Genomic DNA, 18,464 nt, shown 5'->3' on the forward strand with positions numbered 1-18,464 from the left:
CACAGAAACAAGAGGTTGTAGAAAAACAGGAACTTTATTCAAACACTGCAAACAAACATTTGTCTCTTTTTCAAAAAGTTTAAACGTGCTCCATGACAAGTCAGAGATGACAGTTCCGCCAGGAGCAGAGAATGTCAGAGAGAGAGAGAGAGAGAGAGAGAGAGCAACAATCAATTCCAAACTGAGAGAAGCCGTACAAGCTTTTTAAGTAAGCGGAGTACCACTTACTTAAAGAGGCATATTACGCGACAGAGCCGCCAGAAAGGTAAGGAGGAATGTGAAGGTAGTCTGTCAGCGTTTTTCATGGGTTTTCCCAGCAGCGCCTGTATTCAGCTCCGCAGCTCACACCCCCTCCCTCAGCTTTATTCACATTTTCGTGAATTAAGTGACTCTCCAGACCAGGTTCAAACAGACGTGACAGGACATCAGCATTGACATGCTCAGAGACAGGTCGATGCCCGACTGTAAAACTGTAAGGTTGTAAGCCCAAGAACCATCTCGTGAGACGAGAGTTTGTATCCTTTTGACGGTATAACCATTGAAGTGGAGCATGATCAGTTACTAATGTGAAATTTCGACACCATAAGTAATAACGAAGCGCTTCTACAGCCCATTTAATCGCCAAACATTCTTTCTCAATAGTTGATTAATTTCATTCCCTGGGGAGCAATTTCCTACTCAAGTATGTGATGGGGTGCTCTTCTCCATCAAAAACCTGGGACAGGATGGTGCCTACACCGAATGCACTTGCGTCCGTCTGTAGTACAAAATCCTTAGAGAAATCGGGATTCCTCAAAACCGAAGATGACGACAAAGCGGTTTTCAAATCTAAAAAGGAACGTTCTCAAATTTCTGTCCATAAAATAGGGTGGTTTTTCCTTCCGTTAGTAAGCTCTGAAAGAGGGGCAGCCCTATTTGGAAAGTCAGGGATGAATCTTCTGTAATAACCCGCAAGCCCCAGAAAAGCAAGTACCTGTTTCTGCGTTTTAGGCCGGGGGTAAGCAAGCATCTCTTCCACTTTTCTCAACTGTGGACGAAGTAAACCCCTGCCCACAGAGTAACCTAAATAATGAGTCTCAGACATACCCAATTTAAATTTCTTAGGGTTAGCAGTCAAGCCAGCCTGTTTCAGGCTGTCAAGGACAGCCTGAAGATGTTCTAAATGCGAATGCCAATCATTGCTGAAAATCACCACATCATCAAGATATGCCCCAGAATATTCAGAATGAGGACGCAATATCTGACGCTGGAAAGTTAGAGGTGCCCCATGAAGACCAAACGGGAGTCTCGTAAATTCATAAAGTCCGTCAGGAGTCGCAAATGCTGTTTTCTCACAACTGTCAGCCCCTAGAGGCACCTGCCAATAACCCTTCGTGAGATCTAGCATGGAGATATAGGTCGCCTGACCCAGTTTTTCCAACAGCTCGTCAACACGGGGCATCGGATAAGCATCAAATTTAGAAACCTTATTCAAGTGCCTAAAATCGATACAGAAGCGAACCGAACCGTCTTGCCTTGGGACTAATACGACCGGACTACACCAGTCACTTTTACTTTCATGAATTACACCTAATGCCAGCATCTTCTTGACTTCCTCACGCACAATATTTCTTTGTGCTTCCGGGACTCAAAACGGCTGCATCTGTACCCGGACACCGGGCTCAGTAGTGATTTTATGTTCTGCTAGGTTAGTCACGCCTGGCAAGTCTGAAAAGACATTAGTGTTCGGTTCAATCAAAGTTAATAATTCTGACTTTTGTGAGCCAGTCAGATCGTTACCAATGGCAACATCAGTCTGAGAGATAGCAGCTAAGGAAGTGTAAATACCCTGCCGATCATACCATTCTTTCAAGAGATTAACGTGTAAAATCTGGAATGGTTTGTGCCGGCCTGGTATTCTAACTTTGTAATTTACTAGTCCCATATGCTCCTCAATAATGGCAGGGCCCTGCCATTTAGCTAGGAATTTGTGCGGGTCAGACGGAACCAGTACCAAAACATGATCGCCATGTTTGAATTCGCGAAGCTTACTGCGCCTATCGGAAAGACACTTCTGTGTTTCCTGCTCACATTGTTGATGCTCTACAGCAATAGAAGAAAGCTTAGAAATTCTATCTTGTAACGAAATTACCCAATCTGCAAACCTCGGCCTAAGAGCTGTTGACTCGTTTCCTATCCATTCCTCTCGTACAACACCCAGGATGCCTCTTGGGCGCCTGCCAAATAACAACTCGAACGGACTCAAGCCAGTGGATGCTTGTGGTGATTCCCGCACCGCGAACATAACAAAAGGCAGGACAGAGTCCCAGGATGTAGGATCATTATGAGCAACTTGTCTGATCATCTGTTTTAAAGTCTTGTTAAACCGTTCAGTCAAACCATTAGTCTGTGGATAGTAAACAGTGATACTTGATTTCTTAATAGCAAAGCTGTCACACAATTGTTTCATCATGCGAGAAGTAAAAGGTGTGCCTTGATCAGTCAAAATTTCTCTAGGGATGCCAATACGAGTAAACATCCCGCACAGAGCTTTGGCTACAGCGGAGGAGTTGGCCTTTTTCAAAGCAGCCACCTCTGGATATTGTGTTGCATAGTCAACCAACACCAGCATATATTGATACCCACTTTTAGTCTTAGGCAAAGGGCCTACAATATCTAATCCCACCCTCTGAAAGGGGACTTCCAAAATAGGCATAGGACAAAGGGGAGCCCGAGGAGGCTTATAAGCGGAAACAATCTGAGAGTCAGGACATGAAGTACAGAACCGTTCAACATCTTTTCCCATATTCAGCCAATAAAATTGTTTTGATAAGCGATCTCTGGTCTTATCAGCCCCTAGGTGCCCTCCCAAGATGTGAGAGTGGGCCAGCTGCAAAAGAATTTCCCTATGCACCTCAGGTACAACTAGTTGTTCAATAAATTCTACCATTTACTGGTCTGAAATCACTCTGAAAAGACAACCGTCTTTTTCTAGAAAGTGTGGAGTTTTCAAGCCCCCGGATTCACGCTCTTGATAATAGGAGTCACTAGCAGCGCGAGCCTGTTTAAATGCATATTCTAATGAGCCATCAGCATGCTGCAAGCGCACAAAATCCGACTGCTCGCTAGTACTCGGTTTGAGTTCGGAGGCATTTGCAATCTGGGAGGATGTAGAAGGGCCTCCCTCCCACTCTGGGAAATTGTGGGGGGTGTCTCCCTCAGTCTCGCTGGAGAGATCAGGTTCAATATTTAATTGGGGTTCTGGTTCAATGTTTAATTGGGGCTCAAGATTATCCCTGACCACTACTAGTTCTCCTTCTTCTTCCCCCCCACTAAGCTCAACAGGCGATTTGATGACCGGTGCGCGATGTTCAGTAATTAGTCTAGGAAAAAGGGCATTTCTTCTGCCTATCAGAAGAAGTAATGTCTGATAGTCTTTAACATCTCCATGTACACAACGTATCTTTACATTCTCAGTGTTACTAAGGCATCCGTTGTCAAGATAGTCCCATCTGACAACACAAAGGTCACTGCCCGAGTCCAACAACGCTGATATCTTGCGGCCCCCCCAACTTCACCGATATCAATAAGCCATCTTTTTTTTTTAGCTGAATTGGGAATACGCGAGCAACAAACCTCCACCAATCCAATTTCCATTGACTGAGCTGGAGACAGGCGACATTCCTTTGCCAAGTGACCGGGTTGATCACACCGGAAACATTGTCATTCAGCACCACTGCCGAAATATCCCCGGTGACGTCCACGGCCTCGGCCGCCTCCCGCGTCTCCAGGAACTGGCATCTCATTAATAACTGCGTTCCCCGGAGGCCTTCCTGACGACATCCGATGATCAGGTCCTCAAGTTTGTCGATGTTCAGGTCTACGGTCAAGGTGACAGGAATGCCCTGGGCAGTCTCTCTGAGGTTGTAGCACAGCATACGGGGCACCAAATCCACCGCTTTTTCTCCAAGTGGTCTAAGAACCTTCTGGTATCTAATGTTATCCCGCGTAAGATGTACTCCATTACTTTTCTTGTCGCCTGTTAAAATTTTACATGTCAGAATTTTGAATACAAGTAATCTTGTCCTATTGCACAGCCCATCACTCATACATAAATTACGATACATCCTTCTTTCAACAGTAATTCGGCCGGTGTTAACAGTTGTAGATATTCTACAGGATATTGTAAGTTGATGTTTTCATCCTATGCACCATCAACACCAACTGCTTCAGCATAGTCTATTGATACGCATTTAACCAATTTGCCGTGTAATGGATCAACAGTGTTGTGTTAATTCGTTTGACTTCATTGTTTCTCAGTGCTAGGATTGCCGGTGTACTCATTTCTTCTGTTAATAACCCTTCAGGATAAAATTCTTCAATAAGATTTGGACATAATAAGTCTTCTTTTATTGGGAACTTAAAGTGAGGAAAACGTAAAAAAATGATAAGAGCCGAGAGCGCAGGACCGGTGTCTGACAAAAGCATTCACACGAATGAGAGGTGAGAGGAATGTAGGTGTGGGCCGTTAACTGTAAATGGTTAGCAGGCGGGCAGGACTTGAAAAAATCTCTTAGCAATAGTCTCGTCTCAAGATTTTCTTTTATAATAGAGACATATGCTGAAATAATATGATGGGAAGAGGAGCTATCTGCATGCTGGACAAAATGAAGGATGCACTTAAATAAATGAGGGCTGTAGGGAGAGATGTGGTAATTGAAGCAATTTAGTAATTAATACCCCATCACATTTAGGCTTACATAAATCACGGGCAGACTCGGTTGCCCCTTGTATTGGTGGTGAAGCCCAGTGAACTTTGTAAAATGTCATAAAAATGCACGGACTCCTGTTATGCTTCCAGTGTTGCTGGGACAGGCTCTGGCATTCCCCAACTAATCTCTTAAATAAAAGGATGGAGTTGAAAAAATATCTACAATTAATGTCACGATTTGTGAATTGGCTTGCCATATATGGCTGCCCGTACCTGTAAGAGCTGCTGGCACTGCTTCCGTAAAGTGATGAGGAATTCAGAGTCGTTGTTGCACAAGCCGACTTCATTCATTTATATACAGTAATTCTTTAACTTTGACTCGGAAATGATTGTATGCCTATTATTCCTCATCGGCTGTGCTAGTCTATTCTGTCCCTTAGTTCTCAATTGCTCTCCATCGTCAGTTGTGATTGAAGGTTTTAATCAGTCTGCCATCATGTATGGTATCTTATACCTCCTGACAAGCAGATGACCATGAAGTAAAGCTTCTAGACAAGAAACACTTAAGCTGGCAGCACATTACACGACTTCCTAGTCAGAGCGGGTATCAAACTTTACAACTGCATTGGTTTCATCTCTTTGTTTTTCACACCATCAGATTACACGTCTAGGAATCGCAGAGGATGACACATTTAAGAGTGCAGGCTCACCACAGACTGACAGCCTTTTATTGTGCTGCCTGACGTCTCTTGTGCAGTACAAATGCTTTCCAGACGTGACGAGTTCAGTTTATTTATTTTTTTAATCCTTTTACCTTCTGTAATGGTACAACAAAACAAAAGACATCAAGTGGACGAGCCTCTGCTCGCTTCGCACAGTACAAAATACCCACATACCTTAAGCCATGTGGTTGCATTCTGTGCAATGTACTTCCGTTTGTGTTCTCATTGGCTGTTTGTCTCTCTCTCTCACACACACACAGAGCCCCCCCAGTAAGACCTCAGACAAAAATCAAGCCTGTCAGAGTTAGTCAGAGCAACATGCTGACCAGGTTAACGGAGTCGCTGGGGATACCAAACTACAGGCCTGGAGTTCACAGGAATACACTGCTACTATGCCACCACCGCCTTGGACTTACTACAATCACTGCAATAGACGTGTAGTGTGATGGGGCCTTTAGTCTGTATGGCCAGTACATGCAACACTGCAGCTGCCACCTGCAGACGTAAAATTTGGGACTACAGTAATCCCTCACTTATCGTGGGAGATGGGTTCCAAGGCCGACCGCGATAACTGAATTTCCGCGAAGTAGGGACACTATATTTATTTAATTATTTAACGTGTATTTGGACGTTTTTAAACCCTCCCTGTATTGTTTACAACCCACCATTTACTCTATTAAAAACAGGGACAACTGCTAAGCAATATGAAAGCGGTAGATAAGTTTACACTTACTGTATAGCGAAGTACACGTAGCAGCTTGTAGGCGGTCATGACGTCGTCGACCTTGTTGCAAAGATTCATAAAGCAGATTCCATCCAGACTACTGCCTTATCACGTCCACTTGCAACTCGTTTTGCACCCTGGTTAAAGGACAGTGCGGCCGTAGATCTTATATGCTTTTCCTCCTTTTTAAATAAAGAGAATCGATGTCCTGCAGCGGTGTAGCTGTTCCCTTCCTTCAACATATCCAAAACTTTTACCTTTTCTGCAATCATTTGCATCTTCTGTTGGTGCTTGGACACGGCCCCTGAAGCATTAGCACGTTAATGATGAATGAGTGAGATGAGACTTCCTGGTTAATGCAACACTCCGTCGCTGAGCCAATCAGCAGCACACAGGAACTTAACTGCGTGCTCTGATTGGATAGCTTCTCAGCCATCTGCCAATAGCATCTCTTGTATGAAATCAACTGGGCAAACCAACTGAGGAAGCAAGTAAAAAGACCCATTGTCCGCAGAAACCCGCGAAGCAGCGAAAAATCCGCGTTATTTAGATATGCTTACATATAAAATCCACGAAAAGTGAACCGCGAAGTAGCGAGGGATTACTGTACAGCAAGAACGTCTGTCAGAATGGCAACACTAGAAGCGGACTTCTTGCCTGATCAAGTATTTCCACAGCATACAAAGTGCTCTACCACCTCCCCGTGTACGATACATTAAAAACATCTGCCTGTTACATCGTATGTGCTGTACACCTAAGTTCAGAGTGCTCTGGTTACCGTTTTATATTCTTAAATCTGCTTAATCCAATTGAAGGTTTTGTTCCAATCCCATTTTTTCAACAGAAGTCAACTACTGCTGCTGAAGCATTTGCAAATCAAACGCCATTCCTGTGCTTTATCTTAATTAACTTGCTTGTTAAGATTCCCAAACTTTGATGGCATCTTTTAGCCCTAATCAGCTGCAATGACTGTTTTTAATTGCTTCTTTTTGTCTTGGGCTATGTCCACACTGCCATGTTTTAGTCTTTGTTTACACCGTGTGAAAGAAACAGCCGGACACACAACGAAGGTTTGGGGCAGCCACCCGTATAGTTTCCCTGGCTGCAAAAGGTGTACAATGTGTACAGAGTCCAAAACAGAACTGTTTTAAGTATGGAGGATGAGGGGATTTTTATAAGTGGTTCACAGGAAGTGACGTCCTCTGGGCCGGGACAGGAAAGATTTCTCATGTTTGGTCTGCGGAGAGAAAAAAAAGAGGTTTAGTGCACCCTGCAGCCCCCTGGCCTGGTGTTAGGAATTGGCGCTTCCTGGTCCCTTTGGTTGAATCCCAAGTGTACATGTGGGACAACAAACAGTCTCCAGCGTCGTGTATTTTTGAAAACGCTGGTTCAATATGGCAGTGTGGATGTGTGGGAACGATGAGTTCTGAAAATGCAGATTCTAATTGAACTCCGATTGGATTTTGCTTATTATATGTGACCCTTCCCCAACTGGACCCTGCTCGTTACAATGTCTCACTCCCTGATTGGTCACCCTTCATGGAACAAAACCATATTCCAACGTAGCGGACACAGAGGAGTTGCTTAGCACGACGATTGTTGTGTTGCTAACCTGTGTGCATCTAAATTGCATTTTGAAAGATGGCTAATAATTTACTAGTCACTATAATTCTGCAATAAATCCCAGCGTGAGCGAACGACTAAATCATATGCAGTTTCGATTGTTTTATTGTTGACAGAGATACTTTTGTACAAAATCTGAAAACGGTAGTGTGGACAGAGGTCACCTTTTTTTTTTTTAATGACATTTTCAAAGAAAATAAGAGACAAATCTCAAAGGATCTAGCAGTTCACCTATGTGTGCTGATTATGAAGTTCCTTGTTTTAATAAAATATTTTGAAGGAAATGGGAGAGAAAAAAGTGAAGGACAGAGAATTAATAATCTTTTCTGGTTCATGATACAGTAATCACTCGCTATATCGTGCTTCGACTTTCGTGGCTTCACTCCATCGTGGATTTTATATGAAAGCATATTTAAATATATATTGCGGATTTTTCGCTGGTTCGTGGGTTTCAGTGGACAATGGGTCTTTTAATTTCTGGTACATGCTTCCTCAGTTGGTTTGCCCAGCTGATTTCATACAATGGATGCTATTAGCAGATGGCTGAGAAGCTACCCAATCAGAGCACATATTACGTATTTGCACCCCTAGGGGATACGGCTGCTCATCTGAAAAACGCTGAAAGATTACCTTCACATTGCTCTCTTCCTTGCTGGGCTTACTTGTGGTTGCTTTGTTGCGCGATATGCTTCCTGCATGGTGCTTCGCATACTTAAAAGCCCAAACAGCACCTATTGATTTTTGATTGCTTTTCTCTCTCTCGCTCTGACATTCTCTGTTCCTGACAGAGGGGGTGTGAGCAGGGGGGCTGTTCACACCGCTAGACGATATGGATGCTCGTCTAAAAAATGCTGAAAGATTACCTTCACATTGCTCCCTTCTTTGCAGCTGCTTTGTCAAGCGACATGCTTCCCACACAGTGCTTCGCATACTTAAAAGCCCAAAAAGCACCTATCAGTTTTTGATTGTTTGCTTTTTTCTCTCTCTCTCTCTGACATTCTCTGCTCCTGACGCGCACTCCTTTGAAAAGGAAGATATGTTTGCATTCTTTTAATTGTGAGACGGAACTGACATCTGTGCTCCATGACAAGACAGTTTAAACTTTTGAAAAAGAGACAAATGTTTGTTTGCAGTGTTTGAATAACATTTCTGTCTCTCTACAACCTCCTGTGTTTCTGTGCAAATCTGTGACCCAAGCATGACAATATAAAAATAACCATATAAACATATGGTTTCTACTTTGCGGATTTTCACCTTTCGCGGGGGGCTCTGGAACGCAACCCCCGTGATCGAGGAGGGATCACTGTACTCTTAGAAAAGAAACATCTACAATATCAGGATGAAGTGATGTGGCAAAATTAAAAACACCAATAAGCCATATACAGAAAATTAAATAACAAGTTCCATTATTAGCGAAGAATTAAGAAATTGAGTTGGAACAAAAACCTGGAGCCACCGCAACCCTCCAGTACCAAATATGCGCAACCCTGAATTCAGAGAGGTGGGCTGGAAGTGGAGGTTATGTTGCACTCATGTCCTACCAGACAGACAGGATACAGGAGTCAAAATTCGGGAGTGGTCTCCCCTAGACTTCCTCGTATATTCAGATATGGGGATGGATATTTGAGGAGTAAATTGCAAGGCAAAGATTAATGTACATAATATAAAAATATAAACAACCATTAACAACAAATCAAATCAAATTAATAATATATTAAACAATTATTATAAAAAGTAAAGTTGAATAAATCAGACTCTGTAGCTGCATGAATAAAAAAGTACAACTTCCGGTTAGCAGAAATAGCTCAAACGTTAAAAGAAATCTACGTTTTGTACCTAATACTCGTATGCAAACTTTGGTTGACCAAATTGAAAGAGTACTGAAGTTATCGTGTTTACACACACAAAGACACACAGACACGGACAGAATTCCAAAAATGGTATTTTCAGACTCAGGGAGGTCTAAAAGGTCGAGATTCATCAAAATCTGGACGTCGAATTTGTGGACGATTACAATAAATTTCCCTTATACTACGAGAAAGTAAAAAGTTTGTGTGGGTGCCTTTTAAAGTGGGAACTCCGTGTTGGCCAATTTAGAGAAATCAATGCTATTCAGCTTTGTCATTGTGACATAACTCTTTTTAATACTATTGCCTAATCTTTTTTGTTTTTTCATTTTATATAGCTATCTTTTTGTAGTCTTGTAAAGCACTTTGAGCTACATTGCTTGTATAAAAATGTGCTATATAAATAAATGTTATTTCTCCCCAGTCAAAGTAAAGCAAAAAAAATGAAAGAGCTTTGTCAGCCAGAAATGGCATTGTGTGTGTGGGAGGATTGTATGCAGAGTGACACAACACTTTAATGAGTTTCCTGTGCTCTTTCTATTCACATACAAATTTATGCTGATCTTTAAGTTCAGACCAAGTAGCAAATCTGCAATGTTTTGCCCAAAAAATCTAACTCAGAATTCACACGAGTGCAAGAAATCATGGAGAATCCACTGCATCCACTGAACAGTGTCATCTCCAGACAGAGGAGCAGCTTCAGCGACAGACTGCTGTCACCGTCCTGCTCCACTGACAGACAGGAGATCGTTCCTCCCCCAAACTATGCGACTCTTCAATTCCACCCGGGGGGGTAAACATTAACATTATATAAAGTTACCGTCTGTCTGTATACCTGCATTTTTATCACTCTTTAATTAATATTTTCTTTATCAGTATTGTGCTGCTGGAGTATGTGATTTTCCCCTTGGGATTAATAAAGTATCTATCTATCTATCATAAGTGAAAAATTCTGAAACCTCCTGCAGCAAAATCAAAATCGACAACCAGTTTATTGCAGGGCCTGCTACAACTAAGATATTGTTCCACATTCTACCTACAATCAATTTAGTATCTTGATGTTAACTGTATTACTTTATTTAATTCAGTTTTATTATTAAATGTAAAAAAGCAAGCTTTCTTGGCCTTCATGAGATACTGATTGCCAGTTTTACCTGCAGCTCTTAAATCTGAACTACTTCCTGAGTCGCTTCTCACTGTCATACTGCCAATACATTTGGCTTCAAGAACTAATCTTACTCCTCCGTCTGGCCTCTTCCTTTCTTGTAGGCATGTTTTAACAATCCAAACTTTACTGGAAATTCTGATGCCTGACTCTCAACCTGCAACTAAAACAAGTTTGACAAACATTAAGCTTCCATGGCAAACTTTTTTTTTTTGCACATTGAAGCTCTGCTCGGGGGCAGCAGCCTTGGAGACGACGGAGGGTCTGCTCTTGTGTCTAATCACCAATCTGCTGGAAGGACATCGTCATGACCCGCCTCGAGCACACACCAGACGCAGTGATGATTTGTTTGGCATGGTGTTGAACTGTGCACTAAAAGCAGGTATAAATATTAGAAATCCCCACATTTGTATAAAGTATTTTTACTTTTAAATTTTATTTTTCAGAAACAAGACAAATATATATATATATGGTAATCATTTTACATGTCTTTTCTGATGATTTTCTTTCGTATTGAACTGTTTGCTCTCTATGCAGCCCTCTGATTTCACATTGCCAAGGGCACCTCTGCTCCAATAGAAGTTACATTTTCTTAATATTTTTATTTTATTAATTTTCATTGTAATCATTCCATACAAACAGATCAATTTATAACCCAACAAATTTGAAAACAAATCAAACCCCACCCCTGAGAAGGAGAGCTTAGCTAAAGGAAAATTTCTTTAAGCTTTTTAATAAGGCAACATTAGACAAAAGAAGGGGAGAAGTAAATATCTATATAAATAAGAGATGGAGAAGGGAGTTAAATGCAATAATAGTTAATTCTCTTATTCTAAAATAATATTGATTAAATCCTGCCATGTTTTGAAAAAATTTTGTACAGATCCTCTAAAGAAGTTACATTTTCTTTTAAAATTCTTCCAAGTTGTAAATTATTGTGGCGTGGCAGATAGCACTTTTTACAAAGTATATCATGTTTTGCTTGCTGTATATTAAAATAAAAAGTTTTTTCCAGTTGTAATAATTTCCCTCTTTGTAAAAGTTCACATTGTAATAATAAATAAGTGTATCTATGTTATCCTCTTTAATAAAATCCCTATGTGCGTCCAGGTGTCCGTGTGTGTCTTCTGGTGAAGTGCGCATGCACGGGGCACGGGGCGATGCACGATATTACTGTCAGAGAAAGTTTCAGGCGTTTTACGGAAATACAAACCAGTATTACTGCGAGAGGAAATTAAAGGTACTCAATACAGTGACGCATATTACAGCCACATACAAGCCAGTATTACTGTCAGAGGAGATTAAAGGCATATTACCGACGCGCACGCCTGAGAAAATTAAAGGTATATTACGGACGTACAAGACATTATTACTATCACAGAAAATTAAAGACACACAATACACGGCGGCAGCCCACGAAGAACGGTCAGCTCAGAAAGTAAACATCAACAAAAGAAAGGCTGAAAGAAAGAAAAATACGACCAACAAAAAGAATGAGGTCAAAGTCCCTTGCCATTTAATATAGACTGTTCCTACTAATGTTTATGCACTACTGTTCTAGCGCCCATTATTGTAACGGGCTTAATGATTAGTACTATATTATATATATACATACACACATACATACATACACAGTAAATATAACTACAAACACACACTAAGATTTGTTACATCAGTAATTTTTTTTTTCTGTCAAAGAATACAGAGGTGCTGTGTGGTCGAAATCTATCCTACACATATTCATAAGCTCTAATAATATCCAATTTCAGTGTTGTTGAAAAATGCTTCAATAAAATAAGAAAAAGTATTGTGTTAAGAAATCATGTCATTTGTGAACCGAATTTCTCCATTAAATGGCTGGAGAGAGCCTCATCTCGCTTGCGTATTCCTGTCAAATTCCGAGTGGCTAGTCAATAAAAAGGACATCTTGACGCCAAGGAGAGAAACTTGAAGTGGAAAGACATCCAAACCACACAGATAACCCCTTTCTGGAAACCGAGCGGGGTGTGTAGAGCTGTGCCAACCTCAGTATCACTAAAGCCATCTTCATTAAAATGTACAGTGGATTCAAAAAAGTACCCAGACCACTTCACGTTCTGCACATTTTTTTTTGTAGATTTCATTTTATGTGGTTAATAATGGCAGATTTATCAATTTAAAACGAAATCTACAACAGTGTTTAAGATGTAATCCAACGTTTTATTTGCCTTTTTAATTGTGTTTCCACATTGCTTAGACGATGGCAATGTTAACATAAACCCCTAAATCCTTTTCAGAGATTGCTTCCTGTACGACAGGGTCTTCCATCTTGCATTTATAACTGATGCTCTTTTGTGTAGCAATTTGGATTTTTCTACGTTAAACTACATTTTCCAAGTGTTTTCCCAGTTCTTCAAGATCTGAACAGGGATGAAAATGTAACTGGTCTTACCAAAAAAAAAAAGGCTCAGTATTGGATGTTTTTTGTCCATCAAGTTGGAGTTTAACTTGTTCCAATCAAGTTTTATAGATCTGTCACTGAAAGCTTCCTCACTTTCTCCATAACATTATGCTATGGCAATGCATCTGCTCACTTGAAACAAACTGCAGCAGAAAAAATAGGAATCATGAAACTGAACTCCACTGAGGTTGTGTATCCTTCATGGGTCAGGAAACAAGCTGGAAATAGAAGTAAAGACTAAACTCACCTGGGCAACCATCTCCTTAGTCCATCCATCCATTTTCCAACCCGCTGAATCCGAACACAGGGTCACTGGGGTCTGCTGAAGCCAATCCCAGCCAACACAGGGCACAAGGCAGGAACCAATGCCGGGCAGGGTGCCAACCCACCGCAGCATCTCCTTAGTTATTACCATAAAAGAAATGTTCTCAGTCTCTCAAGGCAAGAACTACTCCACCTAGACACTGTTTCTTTTCTTTATTATTTTTATTAAAAGCGAACAATCCATACAATCAAATCAAACTTGACAAAACCAAAATTCAATCCCCCACCCAAAAGAAAAAGAGTCGAGGGCCAGCCAACAAAGCAAATCTTTGAAGCAGAAAGGAAGAGGATCATTTTCTCGGATACAGAAGATTATTCTAAAATGTTATTGATTGGATCCTGCCATATTTTAAAAAAAGTTTTGAACAGATCCTCTGAGTGAGAAATTGACTTTTTCCAATTTCAAGTAGTACAGGACACAAGTTACCTATGGTGGGGTGGGATTCTTCTAGTTGAGCAAGATAAGTCTACATGCTAGTAGTGAGGTAAAGGCAATTCATTTGTTTGTCCTTCTCCACTTCACGCCCATCTGGGAGTCCACCAAGCACAGCTGTTAATGGATTAGAAGGGATTATGATACCAACGCATTTGAATGTTTGGTCCAAAATGTTGTTAATTTGGCGCACGCCCAAAACATGTGGCCCAGTGAGGCTGGAGCTCGATTGCAATGTTCACAGGTTGAATCTTGCCCTGGAAACATTTTGGATAGTTATAATCGAGATAAATCAATTTGAATTTGAATCAATTTTAAGTTGAATAATCAAATGCTTTTGCACATATGGAGCCGTGCATGGTTCCTTTTCTGAGATGTTATGTGAAGGATTCTTTCCCCATCATACTCTGGGACCTCTGAAAGTAAGGCACTTTAAAAATGTTATTATAAATTGTGGAGATACTATCCAAGTTTTCAAGATTGAAAAATATTTCTTCTGGAAGGTGGAAGGTGAGAACAAATTGCGCAGATTCAGTTAAGCAAAGTTTCTAGCTTGAAAGTCGTGGCAAAATTGTGTTAAATTTGAAGCTTAATTGCTCATAAGATGACTGATTTACAAGTCTCTAAATGCTTAACTCCCAGAGATTTTCCAAGCATTAAATAATGTCTATGTATGAGAGGGTGGAAAAAGTGGTTGTCACATAAAAGGTGCAACAGGTAAGAGCCCCTCTGTCTCCTAGTGCTTTCTACATATTCTGAGTGAATAATGGGCAATTGGATTATTAGTAAATACAAATTATCGTCGATACACTGAGTTAGTTATATATATTATATATATATTAGATAGATATATATCTAATATAAATTAGTACTGCAACATTTTAATTCTACTGCAGACCAGACTTGTGTATATTGATTTGAATCATATCAATATCTAGGTGTTTATGCCGTGTATATTTGCTGCCCAGTAATAAAATTGAAAGTTAGGTAGTGCCATGCCACCTTCTGCTTTAGGTCATTGTAGAGTCACCCTTTGGATGAGTGAATGTTTAGAATTCCAAATAAATGAGTTTAGGATTGAATATAATCCATCCATCCATCCATCCATTTTCCAACCCGCTGAATCCGAACACAGGGTCACGGGGGTCTGCTGGAGCCAATCCCAGCCAACACAGGGCACAAGGCAGGAACCAATCCCAGGCAGGGTGCCAACCCACCGCAGGACACACACAAACACACCAAGCACACACCAAGCACACACTAGGGCCAATTTAGAATCGCCAATCCACCTAACCTGCATGTCTTTGGACTGTGGGAGGAAACTGGAGCGCCCGGAGGAAACCCACGCAGACACGGGGAGAACATGCAAACTCCACGCAGGGAGGACCCGGGAAGCGAACCTGGGTCCCCAGGTCTCCCAACTGCGAGGCAGCAGCGCTACCCACTGCGCCACCGTGCCACCGTTGAATATAATTTCTTTTAAAAAAAGATTTGCTAAAGAGAATATCTTGCCCACGCTTCTTTTCCTAACAGTGTTGATTCCACCGGCTACTGTGAGATGGAGTGTGGACCATCTATTCACATCTTGTTTAATTTGTTCCATGTAGATAGCAAACTTTTGTTGAAAAAGAGCTTTACATTTACTTGTGATATCTACCCATACATTTTTATACTGATCTGCCAAGATAAATGGGAAGGTGTCCAGTCTGGTTTTGTGTGCTAGAGAATTCACAGAAAAAAACCCCACTTTGATTCAAATTCATTTTTGAGTCCAGATATCTTTTGAAAATCTGCTAGTGCTTTTACGACTGCTGCTTTCTTCTCTACTGATGTCACTATGAATTAATAAAGTCTCTGATTGATCTCAGGTCTTTCCCCGGTTTATAGTTTCCTCCATTCAATATAATTTATGTGTACTTTACACAGGACATACACCCAATGTATTACTGGCCCAGAGTACAATTCTTCTTAACTATACTGTTTTAACAGTATATATCTGGAATTATGTTATGTAATGTTGGGGTGTCATGTATTGTGTTGCATATTGTGGTGTTTAACTCCATACACCTTGTTAGCGGATGGACTTATCACCAAGAAAAATTCCTAACAACTATGTTGTCCGATAATAAAGTTCAAGTTTTACGTGGACTTTACTGGGTGTGTTTAAGCTGTCAAACCAGTTACGGAACTTCCCTGAATGAACGTGATGCCATTAAAAAAAAGTTAGACAAGCAGACAACTGCAAAAAGTGGGGGGGAATTTTAGACTATCGAACAGACGCGAACATTTTTCATTGAATCAAGTCTCTTGCTGAGCAAATACTGGACTCTTGGCCCCCAACCTGCTTTTTACTCTGAACAAGTGCCATTTTTAAATATCAATTATTATGACCTAAAATTGGTGCACTTGTGTAATTTGTTAAAATGCAGTCAAATGCTGCTTCTTCAGTGACAGTCGCACATCTTGTTTTCCTACTGGCTTAGATTTTTTTCTCTTCCCTGCTCTATTGCACTTACGTTCATCTTCAGAATCTGCTAATGTGAGAGTTGGTGTTGGACACATGACAAGTGGGAGTCTGGGAAATATGCAAATTTAAATGTTCCAGTACAAATAGGTTTTTCAGCCATTTAGTAATACGTCCCAATCAGACTAGTAAAGCATTTAACACTACAATTACCAGAGTCTACGAAAAAAACCGTTCTCGCCTCTCTTTTGTCTTCTAAATGTGCCGATTAAGACGAGCAGCAAGCAGCCGCCTATTCCATCCCCCCACTGCCGCAGAACGTTCACTAAGTTTTCCCAGCTCATGCGTTGTTTGATTATCTGGGAGTGACTGAAGTGCTGGAGTTTTAGAGTGGAAATAAGAGATTGTTATTTGGAACACACGCATTTCATGTGTATGTGTATTTACTTATTTATTATTTTGTTTTTGTTTAAAATTTATTTTAGCCTATGTTCAGCACTTTGGTCAGCGGCTGTTGTATGTAAAGTGCTTTATAAATAAAGTTGACTTGACTATTCCGTTTTCTACAGTAATCTCTGTAAACACAGTGTTAAAACAAACTTTTTCATATTTTAGTAATAAATGTTACAAAATGTAGGCATAAACTATAGAATGTGTGAAGCCTGACAGCCAAACATCAAATAAACACTTTCACAAAAGGTTCAAGGATGTCACAACACCTTCCATGGCGTAACGCTGAGATTTGCTGACTCATAGCACGGCAGCCCTGCCGCACCATAGAGACCCGAGTTCAATTCCCCGCTGGGGAGGAAGTGTTTTTTTTTTTTTTTTTTTTCTTTGCAGCCTCAAACGAACATAAAATTTATTAATTGGTATGCACTGTAAATCGTTAAGTTTAAAATGTCGATCGCGGTTATTTCTCGATCGCGGTTATTGCTGTTGATTAATTCATGCTTTTTAGTCAGAATAGTAGCTTATTCAGCTTCTGATCTGACTCTAAGTAACAGCGCCAGTATAAATCACACCCAATCTGACGCTGTTCGCTTTTACTTCGACGATGTTTTCTGATTGGTACTATTCGTGTCATAAAATGATTTCTTTAAAATGTCACATATATTTGTTTTGAGATAATGAATAGAGCTGCAAATTACAGGTGCTTGTTCAGTGTAATAGGAACCATAGCACAGAGAGGTGTGTACACTGCAACAAGTACACATGTCGTAAATGTAGGAAGGGCGCTCCTTGGGTGAGCTATAGCGCGTCTTTATGTGAAAACAGCAGTGTCAGATGTGGAGTGTCTGATGATTGCATATAGCGCTGAAGTTACTGCTCTTTACTATGCTTTCCTCTGCATGTCCTGGAGTACAAAAGAAACAGCATACAGCAACATGTGGGGACTGGCAAGATTGGGGGGGGAAACACGCGGTCGTATGTATCGTGATACACTGCAGAACTATAGAGCGTCTTTATGTGAAAACAGCAGTGTCAGATGGGGTAGGGAATGATCCTGAATGCGACAGAGAAAAGTGAATAAAAAAAAAAATCAAAAACAAAGCTAACCTTTACAAATATCATAAATTACACCGGCTGTTACAGACTGAAATCAAATGTATCTTTTTATTCTAAAATAGTAAAAACAAGAGCAGATCACTTCTCAAAAGGGAATCGAGCAGGATCGAACTCGTGACCTTTTGATTCCCAGTCTGCAACTGATACTGTTGCGCCACGGGGCCGTCGTAGTAAATGAATGTCAATGTTGCACACTAAGGCGGCTTTTTTTTTTTTTCTGCAGTTACATTTTTGAATAAAAGCACACTTGTTCTGTTATACTTGTACCTTTTGTGAAAGTGTTTCTTTGATTTTTGGACTTCAGGCTTCATACATTCTATAGTTTATTCCTACATTTTGTCATTTACTACTAGAATATGAAAAACATTTCTGTTTTAACAATGTGTTTACACAGATCACTGTAGAAAATGGAACACACCTGAAATGCGTGTGTTCCAAATAACGATCGTATTATTTCCACTCT

At 40.6% G+C, this 18,464-nt stretch overlaps 1 protein-coding gene across 1 annotated transcript in view; it reads left to right on the forward strand.

The window, feature by feature from the left end:
• LOC127527905 (macrophage mannose receptor 1) overlaps positions 1-11,359 on the forward strand; it is a 183,967-nt gene extending 172,608 nt beyond the window's left edge. Inside the window, exon 50 of the mRNA XM_051928073.1 lies at positions 10,876-11,359. Coding sequence (XP_051784033.1) covers positions 10,876-10,920 — 45 coding nt within the window. The 3' untranslated portion in view covers positions 10,921-11,359. The remainder of the gene's footprint in view (positions 1-10,875) is intronic.
• Positions 11,360-18,464: the final 7,105 nt, after the last annotated feature.

The sequence above is a fragment of the Erpetoichthys calabaricus genome, chromosome 5, assembly GCF_900747795.2.
Source record: "Erpetoichthys calabaricus chromosome 5, fErpCal1.3, whole genome shotgun sequence".
In the NCBI taxonomy this organism is placed as follows: domain Eukaryota; kingdom Metazoa; phylum Chordata; class Cladistia; order Polypteriformes; family Polypteridae; genus Erpetoichthys; species Erpetoichthys calabaricus.